At 42.1% G+C, this 24,954-nt stretch overlaps 1 protein-coding gene across 11 annotated transcripts in view; it reads left to right on the top strand.

Moving 5' to 3' along the window:
• FAM13A (family with sequence similarity 13 member A) overlaps positions 1 to 24,954 on the top strand; it is a 141,653-nt gene that overhangs the window by 93,748 nt on the left and 22,951 nt on the right. For 6 of the 11 annotated variants that reach the window (XM_071807816.1, XM_065837398.2, XM_065837395.2 and 3 more), the window contains 6 exons: positions 8,024 to 8,068; positions 9,657 to 9,836; positions 12,824 to 13,010; positions 15,812 to 15,888; positions 16,615 to 16,657; positions 21,707 to 21,854. In XM_071807816.1, coding sequence (XP_071663917.1) covers positions 8,024 to 8,068; positions 9,657 to 9,836; positions 12,824 to 13,010; positions 15,812 to 15,888; positions 16,615 to 16,657; positions 21,707 to 21,854 — 680 coding nt within the window. Of the gene's footprint in view, positions 1 to 8,023; positions 8,069 to 9,656; positions 9,837 to 12,823; positions 13,011 to 15,811; positions 15,889 to 16,614; positions 16,658 to 17,004; positions 17,008 to 21,706; positions 21,855 to 24,954 lie in introns of all 11 variants that reach the window. The other 5 variants (XM_071807817.1, XM_071807819.1, XM_071807820.1 and 2 more) reach the window with 4 other exon arrangements.

Below are 24,954 nucleotides of genomic sequence, written 5' to 3'. Positions count from 1 at the left end.
GGGGAAACTGTCTGCTTTAGCAGTCTAATGGTCAAATCTATTTGTATTGCTACCAACCACACTTACATAGTTTGAAATACCGTTCAAATAATCCTTCAGGTGAATCATGAATGTGTATGTACTGGTGCGCTTATACAGTTGTTGCATATAAATAATTATGCAACAGGTTAATTAAATTGGAACAAGAGCTCTTTAGCTTCCAAACACTGCATAATATGTTGCTCTTGGCAGACAGAAGGAGCATTGTGTCCTTTTGTAAACCAGATTGGGTAGGATCAAACCAGAGACTTGATTTTTCAGTACTGTACCATGTCAGTTAGCAACGGAGATGTTTCCCTGGATGTTATTTTTAACAATAAGGCAAATGCTTGAGGTCTTAACTTTAGGTCAGAGCTGTCAGAATGCCACCAATGCAGTGTTTCATAAAATGGCACTGAGTTAGGGTTGTGGATTTGTTTAGTTGGTTGGTTCATTTGTTTTTAGACATGGGAGTAGTCATGGCCAAGTATAGAATTAATCACTACTGCTGCTCTGCAAGGGAATAAGTAAACAGTCATTAATGGTACAAGAGTCAGTGATAAATGAGGTAAAATGTGGCATAGGTTTGTCAAAAGAGGTGATGCTGGTACAACTGGATTATTTTTTTATAAGACTTTCCAGAGAGAGAATGAAAAGGAGTATACATAATCTGTCTGGTGTCAGCAAAATGCTTTATATCATGCCGTCTGTATGGAGAAAAAGTGCATTAGTACTAGAACTTAAAATGGTTAGGGAGGGGCTGCAACCTATAGGTATTGCTGGTAGGAGAGGGAGGAGATTGCTAGTAAAGCTCCTTAAGTGTCATGGACTTCTTTTTTCTTTAATAGCCACTGGCATAATAAAATAGAGTCATGCTCAAGAATTGTCCTTATAGCAGAAATTTAGAAGGGGTAAATGGGATGGGGGTGTCCTCTAGGAGAAAATATATGACAGTGAGATATAAGATGATTGAGATAGACATATATATATATAAAGATAAGTACAAAATGATGAAAAATAATAACATAGATAATAAATTCATCTATCCCAGGGCCAGTAATGAATATCCATGAAATGAAAGAGGAGTTCCTCACATTTGGAAAAGCCAGGAAAGGAAAGGACATGGGCATACTTCTTCATGGAGGGATGGAAGGGAGACATGGGATGAAAATTTTCAAGCTGAAGTAATCACATGACGGTGGATATACAAAGTGAAGTATTTTCAGTGTACTTAGAGGAAGTATGGATGGCCTTGTAGAAGAGTCGAAGCCTCATACAGTTTCACTAACTCACATGCAAATGGCATTGGATTTGTGAAGATGATTAAATAAGTGGGCAGACCCTGTTACAAGATGAAAAAAAAGTGCAGAGAAGGCTTATTTACTCTAAGTGAACCAGACTACACATGTTCCCTCTGGGTTTTAGACAGAGGGGAAAGATTGTTTATGTTAAGTAACAATCTTGATGCAAGAGAAGAAGTGTACAAAAAGGCTACAAATAAATTTGGACAGAAAATTAGAATTTTTGTAGCTGGAGCCCTCTTTTTTTGGGCATTGCAAGGATGAGGTGGGTTTGACCAGTTTGAGTTGTGGGATTGGATTCCATTCACCTGCTGCTGAGCAGGGTTATTCTCTCCCTCTCCATACTCCTTGGTAAGACTGTTAACTCAGCTGGGCTCAATACCAAGCAAGCAGATCTCTGCACTGTTTAAGGAGAAAGCCTTGCTGGGTGATTGATTGTTCTAGGGAGTCGTGCCTGAAGGGCGTTTATGTTCCAAACCCTTTTGTAACGAAACCTTGTGGTAGTGAGCGTTGAGATTGTTAAAAAAATTGTAGCACTGCTCCTTGTATAATTCTGTAACGAGACAGTGAATGCCAGCTGTACTGAGTAATCAGTACTAAGAACCCTTGTGCAGTTTCAGGTAGTGAAGCAGCATCTGGCAACAGCAATTCCCTGTAAACATAGTTCTATTCAGCATGTGCAGTGAGTTTTTAGAAGACAGGGAATCTGCATACGTGCTTCACGGTACTGTGTATGCTTTAGGTTTGACATAAGTCACCTAGATGGTTTCAGAGGCGTTTCCTAGTGATTACATCCTGAGATAATCCAGAGTGATATTACAGGGGAAAAAAGCAGAAGCTTTGTAGTGTGGAGCTTCCTTGTTAACATGCAGAGCATTAAACTGCAACTGGGAAGAGAGCTGACATCGCAAGCAAAGCCAAAAATGGCATTAGATACTCGTGAATGCAGGGCAAAGCGCTGGACAGTTTGGCCTGTTTTAGTACTTCTGTTCTCTCTCCTGTTGACAGTGTTCAGTACAGCTCACTGGTTCTCCTTTTAATAGTTGTGATCTGAGACAACCCTTTCTGTATAATGCAAGTCAAGCATTCCTAGCCTGTAGTATATTGGCTAAGGTGTTTTACTCTATTTGTTCTCAGGTCAATTTTCTGAAAAAAAAAATGAAAAAATCTTGTAGATTTCACATCTGCTCAGAAATTTTCTTGGCCACCTTCCCACTGGATGCTTTCTCCTTGGTGGGACAAGCCCTAGGAACTCCTGAGGCCCACAGGAGCTCTGGGTCCTTTTTCAGCTTACAATTACATTGTGTGATGCACATTAACGTCCTGCATCACATCAGCAGTGGCAAAAAATAGGCTCTGGGCTGGTGCGTGCCCCTGCTCACAGTGTCCTGCTACCACGTGAGTCTGAGTCCCCCAGAAAAGCAGTTCCCTTCTCCAGAGTAGAAGCTGCACAGACACAGCATCCAGATTCTCCAAGCTAAATTGGGTGGCGTGTATGAATCCCCTTCAGGATTGTCTTTCCTCCAAGCAGTAGGTGTCAGTGTGTACCTGTCATAAAGGGTGATCCCAGTGCAAATGGAAAATAGTGGGAATACTGAAGAAAACAAGACAGTTGCTTTTAGCGGAGGTTGGTTTTCTGCATAGTAAGAAGGTAGTGTCAAAGATAATGTACCACATTTAAAGGAAGGATACTTGGATCTGAGCTTGTGAAGGTGCTGAGAAAACATTGAAAGCATGTCTGCTGTGTGATGAGACATCCCAGTAACTAAGAGCACATCTCTTAATTTTCAAACTCATTATTTTCACATTTTATATGCAGACACAATCCGTCTCTTTGGGGAATGTGTGTCAAATGAAGTAGTCGTCTTAGAACAGATCGCATGTGAGTCTGCAGTATTGCATGTCGCAGTGTGCAACAGTTGTGGAGAGTGAGCAGTGTTTAGACTATATAAATACCTATGAAAAAGGAATTGCCTAGGTCACAGGTTGGAATAATGTCTTTGGGAGGACTTCCGAAATTTCCCATCTGAAACATCAGCACCATTTGAACGTCCTCTGCTTTACTGGAATGGCAAAATGTTAAAAAGTTTTTACATCTATTGAGACTTCCTTACTGTTGCACTTGGCTTAAAAAAAAAGAAAGCTTCCTGAATAAAGCAGATGGATTGTAAATAAATCTCAGCAATTAGTGGCCTTTGTTCCAGATTGCAAGTATAGCTTATGATTTAGGCCATTAAGTATGATCAGGAATTAATTCATTGACTTCATAAATGAAAACCCAGTTTGGGAAAATACTATGCCAGTAAGTCAGTTTTGTCTGATTGATGTTTTACTTTGCTCTTTTAATACCTGGATGCTACTAGATTTTTCTCAATAGTGCTTTGAATGAAATAACAGGGGAGGGGGCTTGATGTCCAACTCAGTTATCTGTCTGCTGTCACAAGATGCCGAATCCAGAGTGTAGGAAACAATTATTTTGCAAATATAATAGACCCAGGCAGGATCTCTTGGCAAAGCATATTTTAATAACAATTTTGCAGGATCAGGTGTTCTACCTAAAGGTAGGCACACCAAATAGGGCAAAAAGCCCCTGCTTATATCTCCCCAAAATCCTGGCCACAGTTTCCCTCCCCTGTTCCCCATTGGTTGGGTACTTCAGCGTTTACAGACTATCCCGACGCACACAATACCCTTCCCCTTATCAGTCTGTTTAAGATATGGATTCCTGGTACTTTGGCTACACTTCCCCCTCAGTTAACTTATCAATACAGGTATCGGTATGTATACAGGTGTCAGTACATATTCTGGGAAGAGACTGTGTGTTACATGAAGAATTCATAGTCCGATGTCTCTCGGTCCTTCCCCCCACTAGGGTCAGGCGCCAGGTCCTCAGTTATGTAAAAACAACAGTTCTTCATTAAATGTTCCTTACACAGAGCAAACAGGGTGCAGGTATCGCATGAGGGAATTCTCGCTCCAGTGCATATATCTTAAGCTGGCAGGGAGTAGGAAGTAGGGAGAGCAGGGGAGATTCGATGTACTTAAAGCTGAAGGAAAATACCACCCTTCCATTCTGGAGGTTGAAACGGAATGGGAGAAGAGTTTACCTTGCGTGTGAAGCAAGATGTTTTCCTGAGCTGATGAGGAACCTCTGAAAGTGAGCAAAAGACTTTGATAAACAAGTAAGACAACACTGAGAAGTGCTACATGTCAGACTTCCCAAAAGGAAAAGCGTGAGGGTCATAAGAAGCCAGTTCAGAAGGTCATAGCACTTAAAACAGTGCATGCCTTGATGTGCTTTTTGTGGCTGGCCCTCTGAAAGTCAAAGTCCCCAGCATTGGGAAACTCTCCTACCGCTGCCTGTCCCTGACGAGAACCTTAATTTCTATCGAAAGTCACTATTCCTCAGCATGCTCTGCAGCAGCTGTGTAATTGAATAAAGATAACCTGGCTGTTGAGATAATTGACTGTACATATCAGTGAAACGGAACAGACGTGAGGAGAAAATAATTAACCAAAGCAGAAGATGAGTTCCCATTGTCCAGTTGATTTTCTGAGCTCAGCAGCCTTTCCGAGGCAGCTGCCTGCACAGGCAGGTGTGCCAAGAGGGCTCTGCTGGGCACAACTCACCTTCATGAAGCTGAAATTCAACATGGGAGTAGCTTTTGCCACCCAAGAAGTTTGGAAAAGCCTGCAGGATGCATCCTGTCTGCCTGGTTGTTCTTCTGGGCTGTGAAATCCTTGCAGGGCTGTGCCTTTCCCCAAGTTTGCTGACGTGCTCGAGCATCTCCCGCACTGTCTCTGGGCAGGCTCCAGTCCTAAAACCACAGCGTAACTCTCTCCTCTCCGCTGTTTGGTTTGAATGGGAACTTCCTCCGTGTAAAAAGGTTGATGCAGAGTAAATGGAGCAATTTAGCAATGCATTTAAATTAAGGTTCAAAATTAAATAGCAAGGAAAGCTACCATTTGCGGAATCAAAAGAAATTTAGTGTATCTGGTAAAACTCTGATTTAAATTCTCCGTCTTATTGAGAAGAGGCTAAAAAAAAAAAGAGCATTAAAATATCACAGGGCTAAGAATAAAGTTATATTCAGTGTACAAGAAAGCAGTATTTAGAAGGGTAACATAATAAAATCAGAATGTCAGAACTTCATTTTGTAGTTATATCCACTCAGCTGGCATGTAGCTGTATAAGTATTTTGTTGTTATTTGTCAGTAGTTTGAAAATCACGGTTTTTACTGGCTTTCTGACAGAATCTGTTGTCTGAGTAGGGCCTTTCTAGTAACTGTTACACAGGTATGCATCATCATGAATTAGCAAGATTAATGGACTGAAAACGGAATTGGTGTTAATAAAGCCTACCGCTAACTGAGAATTAGACAACTAAGGAATGTATTGGGAGTTATAAATTTTTTTGCATTTTACTTAGGTGTTTTTGAAGCTTGATCTTCTGTTTCTTCTTATTACTACTTCTTGTGTAAGGAAGCTGGTGTGTTTTCAGTGATGGTACAAGTGGTTCACAAGACTGTTGGCCTTGAACACCTCAGGTGGAGTTAACAGCATGAAGTCTTGCTCACGTACACAGCATGTAGCCTTTCACCAGATTTATGTGAAAATGGAGTGTGTATCTTTGCACAGTATTAATCCTGTTGGAAATACAGGGAAGAGCTGTTTCCTGAGATTTTCTGCCTTGTCTGACGGGTAGATATACCTACATCCTATGGATGTTTTAAAAAAATCCTAGAATCCAATCAATCTTATCTCCTTCTCCATGGCCACTTTCCTGACATGAAAACAGAGGAAAGGTGTGATATGAAAGACACCCCCACTCAGTACAGATTGCATGGAAATATTACAGAAAGTTGATACAATATTAACTTACTGCCACATATGTAGGAGCGGTAACCAGCACATGAATTGTATGTTATAATGTGTTTTAGCCTGCCACACTGGCATCTTGCTTGCTAATCCATCTCCTATGGGAAATGAGGGTCTTAAAAATAGCTTCGAGTTTGGAAGAGCCCAAATAGTTCATGTAAGTGAACAGGAAAGCAAGCAGGATGCTTGAAGTGTGCTCTTCAAATTGCAAAGCCAGCCAGCAGTTAATAGCCAAGATGCTATGTGCAAGAAGAGAAAGATCTTGTGAGTTTTGTTCTCATATGCAGATTGCATGTCTGTAGTAATAAATACTTGTTCCTGTGTCTTCTGTTCATTAAATCATGTGAATAACACAGCTGCTCAGGTGCTGTGCAGGTCACATATGGGCTGTACTGGCAAATCCGTGGCTGCTTTCATACTGTGCCACTGCTCCAAGGACCTGCCTGGGCTGGAATGAGCTCTGAGAGAAGCCGGGACGGAAGGGGATGCCTGTGTGGTTGGGCATGCTGCTTCACCTGCACCACGGCAGATGCGCTGGCTTAGCCAAAAGAAGCTGAAGTGTATTGCAAGTCTGATTTGCAGCTTGGGTGTTTCTGGGGTTTGTGCTTCACAATAGGAGTTAGGCTGTTTTGTTGGTTTTGTTAAAACTGGCTTTAGTGGCCCCTCATTTACTCTTCTCATCCTCTGTCACCTGCCTTCTGCCACTCAAACCCAGCAAAGCCACCAAGTGTTTATCACTGAAGAGTGCTGTACCTTCTTAGCTAGCAGTAGATGTGTGCAGTGAAACGTGAAAGATTTGAGGGAAGAAGAGAGGAAACCTTCAGTTAGTTCAGGGAAGTCAGCTGCTGTTGATTCTTGTGCATTGAAATGGCTTGGGAGAAACTGGCAAAGAATGAAAGCAGTAAGTGGCTGTTTTGGCAGGAAGTACATCTGGTGTCCAGCCTGTCTTGTACTGTGACCGCACAGTGCCATTTTATTGGGATATATCAGCCAGTCATACAGCTAATTCCGCTGCTGATACGGGGATAAATGCAAATGAAACCCCTGGGCCTGTAACGTATTTGACTTAAAGGAGATCATAGGAGTGATGAATAGGCAAAACCTGTCACCCTGTCTGCAGAGCTGAGTCAGCATGGGGAAAGAGGGAGCAGGAGGGGATCCAGCAGGACCTGTGCAGAGGGAGGAAAGCAGTGACAGCTCTGTGGGGTGGCATGTCACCTTCTTCAGAAGGGCTTTAAACAGCAAGCAATGACACCTACAGTCGTGTCAACTCTTCCTGAGCCTGAAAACAGACTGAGGGGAAAGGGAAAGAGGAGAGCATACATTTTATTTCTAAAAGTCGGAAGCGAAGACAGTGGCAGGAGGATAACTGTGCAAAGCCTGTACTTTGCCTTTGTCCTCTGTTAATATTTAAATATTCTTAAATATTAAGTCTCCTTTCACAGTGTATACATTTTCAAGTCAACCTCAAAAGGCAAGGAATTTTGTGATGAGGCTAAAACAACCTGCAGCAGCAGAAAGCTCAGAAGAAAGCAAAAAATCTGCAATGTGCTGAAGTTGAAATACTTTCCATTAGACCTTGGCCTACTGCAAGGAAATGACAGGGAAATTAATTCTTGAGGATATTGGCATTGTCAAAATGTTCCACGTCACCGTGGGAGAGCAAATTCCTTAAGGGGAAAGAAAGCTCCGTGGCATGTGCATGCAGTTGTTGTTGAGACAGCTCAAACCTTTAAATGTTCATGCTGCAAAGAATAAGGGTTTTTGAGACCTTATTGTGATAATAAAATCTTTCTCCTCTTTTTTTTTGTTTTCTTTTATACAGCGCCCACATGTCACAAGTCAGTAGTAACATCCCTGCTACAGGAGAGTAAGTGTCTCATTTACAATTTTGTAGCTACCTTTTTTGTATATTGAAGCTTTTTAAAGGAGTTGGTTATTCTTTGCTTTCTCTTTAAGGGTTGTTCTTACACATCAAAAAAAGAAAAAAAGACGTTGCATCCCAAACCAAAGAATCTGCAATGATAATAAATCACTTCCTCCTGAAAAATTCTCAGGCCCTTGATTCTTTCCTTGCACTGTGCCTGCAATGTTTTGGTTAGGCAGAACTTGCATATTTAGAGAAGCTGTTTGCACTGTGTCATTCTGTTGCTCTTGTTTGTGCCCTGTTGCATCCCAGCAGAGGACGGGGCTCGACCCCGCTACCGTAACGGGGAGCAGCAGAGCTAAGGATTTGGGACTGGAAATTCCCAAAGGCTGATGGGTTTGCAGAACTGATTCTTGTCAGTACATGAAACGCAGGCATACTTGCCAAGTTAAACCATGTGTTTTTTTGCAGTTGCTAAAATCTTTTGACTTTTTCAGGACCTGCAGTCTCAGAAGACTTACAACTGCAGAAACTTAGCAACAACTTTTGCAAATTCTCTGGAGAAGTCAGCCCAGGTGCAGGTTCCCATACTCATAGCTACTTAGTTGAAAATTAACCAGCAAATCCTGAAAAGAATTTGAATTACTGAAAAAGCACTAGAAGCTATATATGGACTTTGGACAGGTGTGTTTGAAAAACTCGTTCTTCAGCAGGCTACTTGAAGCATTGCAAGAAATAGGGATAGGGCAGGGATGTACAAAAATGTGTTTCTAAATGTTTTTTTTTCACCAAAAAAAAATCAATTTTTCTTATAAAATCTTACTGTGAATAAGGAAGGAAGGAAATATTACAAGAAAATGTCAGTGCCTGGAGATTGGTTTGCGTTGAAAGTTCAGGTAGTCTCACATCTTTAATTGACGCAAGTGGAGCGGCTCCCTTGCTGTGGCTCATGTAGTTGCCTTTGTGCTGCCCGTGGGCGTGATGGTGATCTCACACCAGTGTAAGTCAAGGGTGGCTGTGGTTGCATTCATGGCACAAGAACAGCGTGAAAACAGCATGAACTCAGAACCAAATCAGTGCTTCATCACCCAGTTAAGCAAATGGGTTTGTAGTGAGGTATTGTTTGCGTGTTTTCACCCCCCTGTGAGACAGCGGTGAATCACCTTCTTGCAGATGATCCATTACCTTACTGAGCTCGGATTGCACAAGAGTCTTGACTGGTGTCAGCATGGCTGAGTATCAAATACATTTTTGCCAGAGCAAAGATTATTAAAGTGGGGGGTGAAGTTAGGCACTGATGCCTGTAGTTGCAGTAAGTAAAATTAGCCGTTTAACTGATGGTTCAAACATCCCTAGAATTAAAAAAGCAAGATGAGTTGAGAAGCCTCAGCTCTTTTGAGGGACTTGAACATCAGAGTATCTGAAGATTTTGGCTTAGCTCTTTGCAGATGTCACAGCACTAGGAAAGTTTATACTGCCTTGCCATAGTAATAAAACATAAACCTTGGATACCCTTCCTTTATTTATCATTGCAGAGAGGGAGCTCCACAAAGTCTTTGAGCTCAATTGACCTTATTTTTTGGCTTGACAGGTATTTAGAGAAGACAATCCGCTCAGCTGTGGAGCAGCATCTCTTTGATGTTCATGGCTCAGGCGGCCAGAGTTCAGAGGACTCTGAATCGGGAACATCTTCAGCCTCTTCTAATGTGTCTGCCAGGCAGAGGAGGCGACACCACAAAGAGCAGGAGGAAGCCTGGAGAAACAGAGACATGTACGAGCCTGATTTCTTTGTTTTGGAAAGTATATTTGATTAAGCGTACCCTAGTCACGTCCTTTTATCAAGACAATGCTTGGTTCTGTTGTGAAATGTGCTGGCCCTTGCCCTGAGTTGAAAGTGCGGAGCAGACTGCAGTAGCCATGCAGAGCTCCATTGCATGAGTTAGAGCTGGGAAATGTTAGAGGTCATGGAGTGGAGCAAAGCATTATAAGAATCCATGTTTTTCAATGGAATATAGTAGAGTTCTTAGTTACAGTATTTGAAATTGTTTAATTACAGTATTTATTGTTTTGGTGGAAATCCCCAAGTAGTTTGCCCTGTTGCTTGTAACTTTCTGTAGATAAAAACATTGGATTTAGATGCTTTTCTGAATTCAAAATGTCTTAAAAAGTGCAATCAAGTTCTCCTTTTGTATGTGGAGGCACAGCTTGTGTTTGGGTTTATTGAAGAGCCCTGGGAATTCATCTGAAAGTAGAAAAATCTTAATTTTGATTAATCAGAATTTAAGAATTTTTGTTCACCCTGTTACACAAAGTTTGAGCATAATTTGTTGGTGAATTTCATTAAATGTCTGTCAAAGAGTAATAATAATACCTATTTTTCCTTTCATATTCCTCTACTTGTGGCATATATTTGTGGTACAAATGTATTACCACCACAGCCTTAACAAACACTTGCCCAAGGCATAACTATCTTTGAGGAGCAGTAACTACAGACATTGCAAAGCCATGATCTAATCAGTGCTTCCACTTATGTCTACTTTTAACAGAGTACTAGTTCTTGTAAAGAATGTGTATACTTGACTGTGGTATTGGATTTTTAGGAATTCAAGTTAGATTCCAAAATAAATATCTAGTGTCTTGTTTTTTCCTGGGTGCTGAATTCTCTAAATCCTCTTGGATCTGCACCTTCCTGTACAAAGCCACTTTTATATAGGTGTATAACCAGCAGTATCTCTTGTTAATATTGCAGCCATACTGTTTCCCAAAACGTGTCAGTGCTACTGCTGAAAAAAAAAATCCATAGTTACAAAATAAAAAGCCATTTCCATAGTGAATGAAAATATGCTGTGAAGATGGACTGGGAAATTAGCACTTGCAAGTCACCCAAGTATCTGGCAGCAGCTCTGAAGTAGTTTTTCTTGTTTTGTAGCCCCACTGACAGGCTTCTCAGGTAAGTAGGTCAGAGACTGGCTAGTGTACGTGTTTGGAAGCATATAGTACTGCAGGGCTTTTTTTCAACATTGCTGCCTTTAGACAGTGTTGACAGAGTTGCTCAGGCTCAGTCTGTAAAACCGGAGCCAAGGATTTATGGCACAGCACAAGTTTTGACTGCTGGCCAGGGTTCAAATTGTTTTCTGTGGTTCCCTTAGGTCAGATTGCTGGAACTCCTTTGGGTGACTTATCAAAATGGGGAATTCCTTTCAAAACTTCTTTCTGTTGTTTTGATTGTCAGTGACACCTCCTTGCCTTGTGATGAATCACAAGTGGATTTATAGTGTCACAAGGTGGGACTTAAGCTAGGAATAGTGTTTATCACAAAACCACAAATGTAAAGCCCCAGGCTTTGAAGACTGCATGATCTACAAGTTATGTATATAATTGGTTTGCTCAGGCGTTTGTGAAAACTACCACAAAGGTAAATGTGTTACCTTTGTTTAATCATAGAATGGTTTGGGTTGGAAAGGAATTTAAAGATCGTCTAATTCCAACCCCTCTGCCATGGGCAGGGACACCTTCCACTAGACCAGGTTGCTCAAAGCCCCATCCAACTTGGCCCTGAAGTTTAATAATATATTTATAAACCTCTTTGTATCTCTCTTCCACCAACAAAACCTAGAGATTTATAATCTAGAAAATCACTGAAGCATCCTAGTTTTGGTTTTGATCTGAATATTTTGTTGGGTTGGCACTGTCCAGATACTACAGAGTAACTGGTTTCTTGTCGCAGTAGTGCCTGTATAGGGAAGTTATCCCGCTGTTCGTGAAAGCAGGCTTTGGAGTTGCATAGCACCGTATGAGGCAGCTGCACATAAACCAGTTAGCAAACATTCCAGTTTCAATGTCAAGTGTAAGCAGCCTGCCTTTAGCCTCCAGCAGGGTGGTATGGTGAAGAATGAGCCACATTGTTTTTCCTGTTCCCATAATGTAGTGATATATTATGTATGTCCATCTTCACTATTGCATGAAGTAGAGGGAAGACTGCTTAACAGGCTGCAAAGGGAAAACTCATGTTGGAAGGCCCAGCGGGCTAATTGTGCAGGGCAAGATAAGCCATATGCCAGGCTTCTGGGAAACATGCAGAAGCCCAGCTAGCTCAGAGGCTCCCAGCTAGCCTGTCACATGGTGACCTGAAGCTAGCTGTCCTGTTCGCTTCCCAACATAGCAGAACAGTGCTCTGTCCTAGCCGTTGTGTTACTGTGGCAGACGTGCATTCCCTTCTCTGTTTTGTGTGATTTCCAAATAGGAATCAAGCATCTGGCTAAAAGCATCACAGTCCTGCTCTTGCACTTGAGAATATGAGTAAAGGGGCGATGATGCAGTGTCATGCACCAAAGGAGAACCTTGGACTGCAGCTGTGAACCACTTTTCTAAATTAAAAGCACATGTCTCAAGGAAAAGTGTGCTGCATATTCTCTATAAAAATACCACAGGCAGCTAGGAGCTAGTCCAGCTTCCACGTGAAGTCAATGGGATTCTCTGTGTTGGCTTTAGTGGGAGGTGAACCAAGTCCCAAGTGTTGATCCTCACAGCTTTCTCACCTGAGGTATATACACCTGGCTTACACTCCTCAGTGGGGTTTAGCATTGCACAGTGTGTGGTGTTTGCTGCAGTAGGAAGAACCAGAGAAACTGGTTTCGTAGGGTGTAGATGTTGCCAGAACTGCACCAGTCAGCATGATGCATTTCTCTATTGCTACCATAAATGTAGTGGGAGAGTGTTTTAAACAACCTCTTGTTGTAATGTCTCTTTTCTTTTTAGGGAAGTTGTCAACAAAGAAAACATTCCCTCTGGATTCAGCAGTCTTGAAGACTGTATTCTAGCTGTTCAAGAAGTAGAAAAATTACAAGACAACAGCTCTGGATATCTTAGTGAAAGGAATAAACCAAAACGGCAGAAATCCAGCACTAAGCTTTCAGAGCTTAATGACAACCAGGACGGTGCAGTGGTAAGCCAGCATGCTGTACTATTTAATGCCTAGTACTAAGGTGGGAAAAAGTCTTTTATTTCAGTGCACATCTGGTTTCCTTGGGTAGCCAGTTTTGCTTACAGTACAAGCATGAGTGGCTGTATTGGACTATGGAGAACACAGAATGCTGCACTTGTAATGTTTGTGATGAGGCAACTGAGAAGCTGTATTTCTACTGTGATCCTCTTACTCCATCCATAGTCATTTTCTCTTTGCACAGCTTTTTGCTTTTTTCTTCTGAGTTCAGCAAAGCATTTGGGAAGAGAAAAAGTAAGTCTTTTTCAGAGTCTTTCAAAACTCTTCCAAGGAGATTGGAACCTCAGATGTAGGTTCACGCATTTAGGTCAACTTTATTTTTATATCACTCTTAAGTTCTGAAACTGTGGATCGCAGGTGACTTCTTGATAATGACACAACAAAGGTGTTCTATACCCTTTCCCTAAAGTCTGCATGTTACTGTGGTGTTTGCAATTGGCAAAACACTTTGGAGTGTGTTGATCCAAAAGGTGATCTCTCTAGCTACCTTTTACTGAGCAGGTAAAAGACACTGATATAACATCCTAAAAATCTAAAATACTGTGGAATTTGTCCAGCATATTCTTGTGTGACCTTCACAGTAGAAGACAGTTTGCCAACTTGTACAAGCTGTAGAATAAAATTGATGCACCCTCCTTCCCTCTCAATGAGACCAGACACTGATTATAGTGGCAGCAGTTGAGAACCAATCCTGTGCTTCAGCACAGGGTTTGCTTACAGAAGTTCTGTGCATCCCTGCACGAGCCATGTGTTACAAGGTTACTTGTAACAGTGAAAGCTGTGTGAAAAGAATGCTCTTCTGAGCTACAGGGCATCCCTTTCAGTTGTACCTGGTTAAGTTTTAGAGCTTGCTGTGAGTGATGTCCTTCTCAATGTGACATTGTGTTGGGATTCATTTAGGTCACAAAACTGCAATGATCTGATGCTCTTACGCTGTGCAGGCATTCTAGGGAGGGGCACATTTGTATTTTCTTTGTGACAAAAAGAAGGCAAGATACTTGAAATTGTAGCCTGTGCCTAGATTTAATTCTCAGTATCAGTGACCGACTTCTGTGATACTTCATGGAAGAGCACAGTGAGACAGACATCTCTCACTTTGTGTCTTTACTTGTAGCAATGGACTTTAAGATAGGTGAAGGTCAAGTGCTTACGCTCTTTCCTACACCTCTTCCCTCTTCTCTCTGCCTGTGGAGTGTACAGCAGTTTAAATGTAAATGAGAATTTGACTCAGGATTTGGGAAAGACTGGCAGAAGTGTCCAGTTTTGCTGTGGACCTGAAAAACATTCATGAAGTCTTAAAACATGGCTGGAAGAAATTTCCTCAAACTTACCTGTGTCCACTGGACTTTGCCCTGCCCTTCATTCTTGCATCTCTTGATGGGCAGAGGTTGCAAGAAACACAAAATCGACTAACCTTGCACAAAAAGCACTTTGACCAAGATGACCGTCAGTGTGGTTCTTGCTTGCTTTGTTAGAAGAAGTGTTGCAGTGGGATTGTCAACTGGGAGTAGCATTGTTATGAAACAGCTTTGCAGAAAGCACAGTACTACTCTTTTGGAGAGCAAAGGCTGCTTTTTAATTTTTCATGAGTTCACTTATTTCATACTTGCATTCAGAGACTGCCAGCAGGATGTGTGGTGGTTTAGCTTTCTTTTGGCTACATATTTATACTTCAACTAATAACCCAAATTAGACTACCTACTTGGAGTATCAAAGGACATAGCCTGCACCTTAGCATTTACTAGTAGGCATTTGTCATGTAAACAAGTTTGCGATGTTGTATCTTAGACACTGTTTCTGAGCCTTCCTGCTTTTCAAAGCCTGGAAGAGTATGTAGGACAGTGCATGGAAGCTTTCCTCTTAGCTGTCTAATTGCATCTGACTGAGAAGAGTAAGTCAACAGTAGAAAACCTGTCAGTTCCACTTACTCTCCCGAGCAAACCAACCACAAAGCATTAAAAGCTTGTAACTGCATTTCAGAGACGTGGTAGCCAGGTAGCAGTACAACTTGAAGAATCACATTAAGCAAAGTGGGAATGACTGAGCTGTGTGGCCTTATGGGGCTGGAGGTGTAGCAGGTAAGAACGGCTGTGACTGCCCCAAGGAGTCTGTGTGTGCAGTTCCTGGGGTTGGGGCAGGAACCACACACTGCACTCTCCTGACTGACTTCCTGCTATTTAAGACAGACTTGTCCAAAAACCAAGGTGGAAAACCTCCTGGGCATGTGCCCAAAGTGGCAACGTGGCATGTCTTCACAATGTTTCCTCAAGTTCTGTGCATATGGCAGTCTCTTTGCATTCTTCTGATCATTTAAGAAGAAACTAGGGAAGGGTTTGGCTGAGAAGGGGAGTATTTTCTAAAATAAGGATGAATCCTGCTAGGAAGATGGTGTGGTTTTTGGTACCTGCTCTTACAGGACTTGTACACACAACAGAACTGCTCTCAAGCTCAGCCTGTATGTCAGTCTGTAAAATGGGAACTGCAGGGGTACCATGCATCATTATTCTGTTAGGCATTTTGAGGTCATCTGATGGAAAACATGAAGCAGTGAGATGCTAGGTTTTGGGGTTTTTTTTGCAGGTTATGGGTAATAAAGTGTGGGGTTTGTTTTGTTAAAATGTGCAGCAGGCAGTAATCTGATTGTTGTCTTGTTGGATATTTCTCTGTTTGATCTGTTTAATGGCCTGCAGCCTGAATCTGTTCCTCTTGTGTATCTTACTGTTTTAATATTTACTGTATTACAGAGTATGGAAAGCTTTAGCTCACCCAGACCTATAGACAGAACAGGACCTGATGACATGGAAATTTTATCTGAAGAAAGGTGATTTTTTAATTTTTTTTTTTAATACATGTGTGTTTTATTTTTCCTGTAGTTGCAGTACAGCCTAAGAGATCTTCCACCACAGACTATGAGGGTGACATTTAGTTATGCTATAGAACACTGATACCCACTATGTTAAATTCAAAATAGAACTGTATGGAGGCACCGCGTATGTTCTGTGGGCTCTGCCCAGCACCATACGCCACTAAGACACTTCTCCCAGCCTGTTGGTAATGGCAGCGAAGAAGCTGGTGGTGCTGGCTTGAAAAGAAGGCAGCTGTGAAGCACCTGAGCCAGCACACTCCACACAGTGGCCTGCAGAGTCTGTCTCACCTGGCCTCTGGGGTGGGAATCCAGGTTTTTTCTGTGTGGTTCACTCTTCTGTGAGAGCTGTACAGCCCCACTCTGCTCGCCTGAGATGAGAATTTCTCTCCACAGTTATGTTTGTTGGGAGAGTTGTATTTGTTTGGATTGAGGGCACTGGAATTGAATGACATTATATTTTTCACAAATAGCTGCCTAGAGGGAACAAAATACATAGTTTAGCAGCCTGGAGTGCTGCAGCCCCTACTGCCCCTTCATTTACTGAATGTATTCACAAGTGTGAAGCAGTAGCAAGAATGTCAAAACCTGCGTGTGCAGAACTCCTGCTTGGTTTTGTTACAAGCAAAGTGTGGGTTTGTATTTGTAATATGTTGGTTTGTTTGTTTTTTTTTTTTTTTGTAGCAAAGAAAGTGAAAACGATGAGGTTTTTGTCAGGCACTCTCAGGTTGGTATTTTTCGTTTTTTTTGTTTCAGTTTTGTGGGCTCTAAACAGGCTTTTTATTGAGTAAAAGCAAGTAGATAGGCATATAGTTCTGTGAAAATTTGTTTCGAAGTAATTGAGTTAGCATTTATTTTTTCTTTCCCTCTCTTCTGCTTTTTATTTACATAATTTAGGGAGCCTCTCAGCCACTGAGGTGTCTGAAATCATCTGCTTCAGTCCCTTCAGTCCCTCCTTGCCAAAAAGGGAAGCGTTACTGAAGTCAGCACTTTGGTTTAAGTGGCGCCAAGTTCCTTTATTAATCATTGTGAACAGGGCGTGTGACCAGTTATCTCCCAGGGCAGTAAGATTAGCTTGTCTCTCTTGATTTCTCTAAAATCATTCTGATCTTCTATTTATGATTTCCCAGTGCAGCCTGTTGCCTTTGAATATAGGTGTCTGGGATCGTTTGTCTTAGGAAACTGGATTATCTGCTTGTCTCTAAGGGTTGGTGGTTGGGATGGATGTCAGGAGGGGAGATCTGACACTATTGGCAACAGCGTTTTTCCCGACTTTCCGTTTCTGCTCAACACCCATCTCCTGCATTCACTTTATGGTGTGTTTCATCTTAACTGGTCAGCAAAGTGAAGATTGGGGTTGAGCTAGGTGAACACCTTTGCAGTGACTGTTCTTTTGGGTTTGCTTGAAACACCTCTAGACAACCAAGTATTTAAAGTACCTGAGAAGTTATCTGAGGCACCTCTCCCTCACTTGTGCACCCATTTTATAGGAGCACGGCTATGAACAATGTCTGGTTTCTCTGGCCGTCTGGGGTTAACTGAGGGCTAACAGTATTTTTAAACTAGCCTCCTCTTGTGGTTTGGTTTTGTTCTGTTTTAAATAAAAGCCACTATGCATTTGTTGCCTTTGAAAGACTTCATTTCTGGTAGGTATTATTTCCATCTAGCAGGAAAGGTAGAAGAGATTATTTGCTAACAGCTGGGCTCTGACCAGCTGTGTTGTAGTTGGAGAAGCTCATGGGATGCCGAAATGTGTAACCTGTGTAAGGAGTGCTCAGCGCTGCCTTTGATCACTGCTCTGGCTCAGCTTGGATGGATCTCCCACTTTGCTCTCAGAGAGTCAGTAGTCCTCAATGGTCCTGCACTTATGCATGAGCTGTTGTATTTTCTGGAACGTGGATTTTGCAAACACCTTGTTTCTCACGTACGTGGTTGCATGTTGAGAACGTGCTGTCACTGCCATGCCACACAATACTCCCAATAAGCTTTTAAATTAGGCTGGGGGAGGTATATTTGAATATGAAATCATAATCTTAAAATAAACTCCTTAGGAAGAGTTTTAAAATACTGGAAAAGAAGACATAGACATAACCCAGAGATTGTATTATATAGGAATTACAAGGTCAATAAATTGTTGCATTCCTGCAGGGTAGTTTTACATTCTTTGTACCTTATAAGCATTTTGCTTAGGGCAACTTAAACACATACTTTCTGTAACAAACAATTCATTCAGGATGAGGAAGGGACAGGGACTTTTTATCTCTTTTCTCACCCTGTCTCCAGTCTAAAGTTGCTAGAAAAGGTGTTTGGAATTTGCCATAGCTACCAGTTGTGCAGACTCAGATCTCCCTGAAGCAGTAAAAATACCTTGAAACACATGTCCCAAGTGAATTTTCCGTGCTTTTGCAGCCTTCATAATCTACTCCTGGAAGTAGCTAAGCTCCAGGTTTCAGGCTGTGATTTGAAAAACACAGATTTCTAATACCCAGGTTTTGATAAGGGAAGGGTGTTTGAGGTTCACAACAACATGATGACAAGTGTGGAGAGGGTTTGGCATGACTCAGGAGTAAGGCAGCAGAATAGCTGCATTCTTGAGTCAGATCTCATTACCAGGAGGTGCTTATGTATGCTTCCTGCTTGTGGTTCTAATGGATGCTCACACATAGGGCAACCAAGTATTTTAAATAAAATTTATTTGAATCCACATGTAATTGAATTTAACATAACATTCTTACCAGAATTCAAAGATCTTTCTGTTGCTATTTAGCTGCTTGAGCTACTTTTTATGCTGGATCTCATTTGGAACACGGAGAGTGAAAGCAGCTGACTTACCCCAGGATACTGCAGAAGCAGATTCTGAAAAGCAGAACTCAGTTGCCTAATTTGAAGACATTTTTTTGTGGTCATTTATGTAATGTCCACAGTGCACTGTGACTGCCGGCTGCTACTGTGATACCAACTTGCTGCCCCTTTGGTTTGTAAGAAATTGTGGCACATCCATACCTAAAGCACAGTAGTTCTCCGTTACTTGATTTTTATCCTGGAGGTTGGCAACTGGTGGCGTCAGGGAATCAAATAGGAAAATAAGAAATGGAAATACTGATTTGTTGATTAGTCTGTGGATTTGGAGCATTAATGCAAAGAAGGTTAAACATCTGCTTTCTTGAGTCTCCTGGGTTTGTACCACCATCATTCTTCAGAACACCTAATGATTTATTCATTGTGTTAGAGGCTACATCAGTGAACAAGAACAGGACAGTAACTGGCTGCAGGCACAGCACAGGTCTGTTTTTAAACAGCTTTTAAATATTTGCTACAGCTGAAGTAACTTTAGAAGGAAGAAGACGATATGATCTTTCTAATATACCTGTAATGGAAATGTTTATGCATCTGGGAGGTGCTTTTATATCTGCTACAGATATCTTTTAAGAGTCTTAATAAATCAGGAGATTATACACTATTCAGAGAAATACATTTAACTCTGTAAGTGGTATCGGTGGTGACGAGGTGGTATTTTCAGGTCACTCCCTTTGGAATTGTTAAAATCTAGATAAATCTCTCTTATGCTTCTTGGCGTTTTTTAGAATAGTGCCTATTTTGAAACTTAGTGCTTTATTTCTTTCTCAAATACTTTCTAAATACCGTGCTGGCAATTTAAATGCAGTTTATCAACTGGTACAGATTGTTCTTTAGTAAATGTAAAAGACTGCTGTTTCTGGCCACTGACCAGTCTTTCTGTTTGTAATGTATACTGTCTATTTAGATCCTGGCAAGAAATTTATTGCTGGACCCTAAAGAAATATTTAAGTCCTCCCAACCTGGAAGCAGCTTAAAAGATATTGAATGGTGAATTAGCATTTTTCCATGTACAGCTCTCACAATAAACAGATTTGTAATCAGATTTAGTGTCAAGCTGTACGAGTTATTAGTTCATGTCAAACTGTCATCTAGTGTTTCCTTTTGTTATAATGTTTCAAAAAAGCAGTTTATTGAAATGAAAAGGAAACACAAATGTTACACAAATACAGTGCAGAACACTCTTTACAAATAGTAGTATGTTAATACCCCAGGTTTTTAAAACTGTAGAACAGCTCAGGTTGGAAGGGACCTCAAAAGACCACCTGGTCCAACCTTTCGTGGGAAAGGGAGCCTAGATGAGATTATGTAGCACCCTGTCCAGTTGTAGGGATTGATGGGGTTGAATCCAGATAAAAACATTCATTCCTATGATTTGTCTGTCTGCTTGGCAAGTTTTTTCCCCTCTCTGCGTGAAGCTTACTTGTTTTTCTCTGCCCAAGTGGCGGGGGGCGGGGGGGAAGGGAATAAAAATAACCACACCACATTATTAGCTTTATGCAGATGAAAAAAACTAATTGTGCCTTAGTGGCATGGCACGTACCAAGGATACTGATTTAGTACAGTTTGGCCATGCTCCTGGATTCACAAGTAAAATATGTCCAAATGTACCAGTTATTTTCTTTAGGCGAGTTTTCTTCACACATCAGCATATGCAGATTGCAAACTAGAATTATCAAAATACCTGCAGGGGGAAAAAAAAACTGCATGTTGACTACCTGCCAGACTATATTTGAGAGAATTGTGCCTAAACTGTTCTTACCAAGATCAAATAGTTAATGTAGTAATGTAATGCTGTCTGTTCAGATAACTCTGTTTGTTGGTGGGTTTATACATCTTACACTACATGTTTGTGTACATGCTTTGCACTTCCTTTTCCCTACTGCCCTCTGGGAGGCATTACGGGTAATTTATTTTAGAGGGACAAAACTGCTGGTGTCATCAGGCGCTATTACAGACCCGTGCACTGTGTGTGTGGATAGTGGGAACAGGAGTGATTTCTGCGTAAGTGCACTGGACGTGCGGTATGTGCAGGGGCGAGTAGTGGTGAGACAAACAGCAGTTGCTTCTAGGCAGTGCTAAATGATGAATCATTTACTTGACAGCATTCTACCTTTTTTTTTTTTTCCCCTAAGTCATTGGATGCTTGTGTGAAATTTTTGGCTTTTTCCCAGAATCCACACTGCTCACAGCTGAGATGCCAAACCCCTCTGCCGTTTGGATTTGCGCAACACTGCTTTAATACCCAGAGCTACTCCATAAATAGTTCTACTCTCCCCACGCCCAGCTAGAAAACAACCACAGGAAATTGGGGAATGTGCAGCCAGCCCGGCTTAGCTGGCACTGATTGATCTGAGCCAGCACAGCCTGCATGAGAGCATTCATGTATGTAGCCTGCGCAGCTTGCTGTCAGCCGCTGCTACCTCAGGAGCTCCGGTGCCTGCCTTTTAGAAGACACCGTATTGCTACAGCCTTACAGCAGCAGCACCGTTTCTATTGTTGCTCTGAGGAGCTGCTCTCCTATAGGAAGTGTACCGCCACCCCCTTCCTCCCTCTTTCTGCCTGCCTTGTTCCCTCCCTTCCTTTTTATCCCAATCGATTACTGGAGTCTTTTTCAGCTGCATGCAGTTGCCAGATCGAGCAGTCTTGGGAACTTGCGGTGGCTTTTCTAAAGAAGGAAAAATTTAAGGAAGGCAGATGGACAAATGTTTTTACCAGTGTGAGTGAGCAATTAGTATGTAGGGATCACCAAGCAGGGGATTTGGAGCTGGAAACGTCAAGATCTGTTTATCTGGATCTTTTTAGCTAAAGGTGTGAGCTTACTGCTGCAGTGACTGCAGCCGCTTTTTCCTCCTCTGCCTCCTGAAACATCTTTCTTTTTTTTTCTCTCTCATTTTGTGGGTATATGGGAACATAACAGACTTCCAGTATGAAGATTCAAGAGCATCCAAGCATTCCTGAAAACAAGTTGCAAAGAAATCAAGATGCTGATGATCAGGAAAACGGCTTTGTGTCAGAAGTGCCTCAGCTGGATTTGACAGCACTGGGTGATGACAACAACTGGGAAGGTAGGATTGTGTGATGGCTATTCGTGTGAGTGAAACAAGAGAGAGGAAAACCTGAGTGGTCTGGGTGTATCTTTATGTGATTGTGTTCCCTTGCCAAAAACAACAGGAAAGCAATTTTTGTCCTGAATATGGAACTGAAAGTTTGGAGGAACTGGAAGCAAAATACTGGATGGGCACCAATTCCCATTGTCAATTAGAGGAAGAAAATTAATTGTTTTATTTTTGAGGTTACTTTCATGTGCTCTTTAGTACTGTTAAGTCCCTGAGTGTTTTCAGAATAACTTATTTCTTGGTGGCTGGCTACTCGAGTATTAAGCTAGACTACGCTACACTTCAAAGAAACTGGGTGTTTCGTAGTCTAAAAGGAACTTCCTTCTTTCTACCTATTCTTCCACTTCAGTCATTATTTGGGAATAATTATTTGGATCTGGACAGCACAGCTGAAAAAAAGGCTGTCTGTCTGCTACTCTGTCTTTTGATGGTTCTTACAAACAACTTTTTTTAATGTATGCTATGAAAAAAATCTGATCACCAGCTCAAACAGGAATATGAAATTGCTTGTGTTTTCAAGCATTTTAATACTGTTTCTTAGCCATCATTTCCAGAGTCTATGTTTGGTTGGCTGTTTGCACTGATTTGCTTAAGAGTGGGAAATCTGGGCAAACTCTGTGAAACACGATGAACCTCAATTACATTTGAAACTGAGATGAGTTTAAGAGGGTCCAGCGTAGGGCAACAAAGATGATTAAGGGAGTGGAGCATCTCCCTTATGAAGAAAGGCTGAGGGAGCTGGGGCTCTTTAGTTTGGAGAAGAGGAGACTGAGGGGTGACCTTATTAATGTTTATAAATATATAAAGGGTGAGTGCCATGAAGATGGAGTCAGGCTCTTCTCAGTGGCAAACAATGATAGGACAAGGGGCAATGGGACCAAGCTGGAACACAAGAGGTTCCACTTAAATTTGAGAAAGAACTTCTTCTCAGTGAGGGTAACAGAGCACTGGAACAGGCTACCCAGGGAGGTTGTGGAGTCTCCTTCCCTGGAGACATTCAAAGCCCACCTGGACACATTCCTGTGCGACCTCACCTAGGTGTTCCTGCTCCAGCAGGGGGATTGGACTAGATGATCTTTTGAGGTCCCTTCCAATCCCAAACATACTGTGATACTGTGATACTGTGATACTGTGTCCAACACCTCTGGGATCAAACCCTTTTCCAATTGCTGAGTATGTCTGTGCACAAGCAAGAATTCTTCTATTAGTTTGTGCGTGAGGAGTGAAAGAGGGACTTTGACAGGGAAGAAACAGGAAAATGTGAGTATGGGATTTTAATAAAGCAGGGGAGGGAAAACATGTAACTAATTTATTGCCTGAAAAAACAATCTCTGATGAACACTGAGGAGTTCTGTGCTCCTGACTCCACAGCATATGTGACCTAAAGTATTTTGCCCTTCCCTCTAGGAGGGGAGTAGTTGCAACACTTTTGGCTTGAGTAAAGAAAACCCAAAGCTGTAGCTGCTTTAGATTCAGCCGGACAAGAAGTCACCATGGATTGGAGCACATTTCCCCACTTGCTGGCCAGGCAGGGATTCCCTGGGTGTATCACCAGGCACGCAGCATGGCTGATCAAAGCATTGTGGGAGGGCTTCCAGGGGACCTTGGCCACCTGATGTGTTTGCTGAAGTGCTAATTACTGCTGCCCCACAGGGTCTAGAGCCAGGGTGAGCACATCGCCTTCTCAGAGGTGATGTCTGGCTTCAGCCATTGTGTGAGCCTTTGGAAATAATGACTCTTTTTTTCCTTCCTGGGTTACTGATGGAAGTCATGTGAATGCATGAAGGGGAGAACACAGCTCCTTTCTCTCTGCCAGAGGCTTTCCTATCGTATGAAACAAGATGTACCTTTGGTATGATTCCCTCTTTGTAGGCATGCTCTTATGTTTGGAGTCTAAATTTCCCACCCTGCAAATATGAAATGAGATTATGAGTGCATGTGATTGTACTTGAGGAGTGCTTCTCTGATTCTCTCTTGCTCAGTTCTACTCACACATATTGTACAAAAGGAGGAGGTGGGCAGTTGCAAAAGAATCAGCGGTCTGGGGTGAGAGAGATGTCATCTAAAATACTTGCCTTCCAGAATCACCATTTTTTTGGCACAGATGATGAAGAGCAGCAAAATGGTGGGTTTTCTGTCTCAGCAAGAAAAGCCCAAGTCTGTCTTTCCTAGCTGTGGATGTGAAAGCAAGTTCACAGCAGGCAGGAATAGGAAGATGTTAATGTCAATTCTCAGACTGCTTCTGCAGCTAAGGACAGAGTCTGTCATTGAGACAGGCTTTACAAGGTGGGGTTGTACCACCCACCCATGGCTCTAGCAGCCTGTGTCACTCGAACCTTCACATGTCTCTTCAGGGTCCATTCCACAGCTCTGGTTGCATCCTCAGAGAAAAGGGAAAGGCCTGTGCCTCCAAATGCAGTAGCACTAGGTTATTTATTGCTTTACTCTAGCAAATTTGTTAGGTCCATACTTCAGGAAATTATGCACTCCTCCAGGACATAGTTGACTTTGAGGGGCAGGGTCCTCAGTATCATACTGCCAGAGATACAGAGCATCTAGTGACCAGGGCAACTGCTGGACCTTGTGAGAACAGGTACAGGTTGAGGAGTTGCTTTCAGCTGTAGCTGTCACTGCCTCAAGTTGAATGTTAGGAAAAGGCTTTGAAGAATGGGTACAAAATGATACAAGACAACCTTTTGTTTGTCACTCAGGCAGACTCTCCATCATGTTAAGACAAGAGCTGGCTTAAAAACCCTCATTTGCAGCACAGAACTGTGATAACTGCTGCCAGGTGAACTGGAAGGGACCCCTGCCTTTTATGTTTTTGCCAGAAATAATTTTTACCAGACTTTTTTTGAGGTTCACCACATCATCAAATCTGTGCACAAGAGGAGGAGTTTGCTATACTTCTGCAGGCTGTGCTCCCTCCACCTAAAGCTGAGCAGAGAGCAGACAGAGAAATTTGCTTCCCACTTCCTCCAGTACGTGGGCTCATAATCTGCCATGTCTCTGCCCTCTGCATCTGCCTCACCTGCTATGTGTTGGAACA

Source organism: Patagioenas fasciata, chromosome 4, assembly GCF_037038585.1.
Source record: "Patagioenas fasciata isolate bPatFas1 chromosome 4, bPatFas1.hap1, whole genome shotgun sequence".
NCBI lineage: Eukaryota > Metazoa > Chordata > Aves > Columbiformes > Columbidae > Patagioenas > Patagioenas fasciata.
This window is presented reverse-complemented; position numbering and strand designations above follow the sequence as displayed.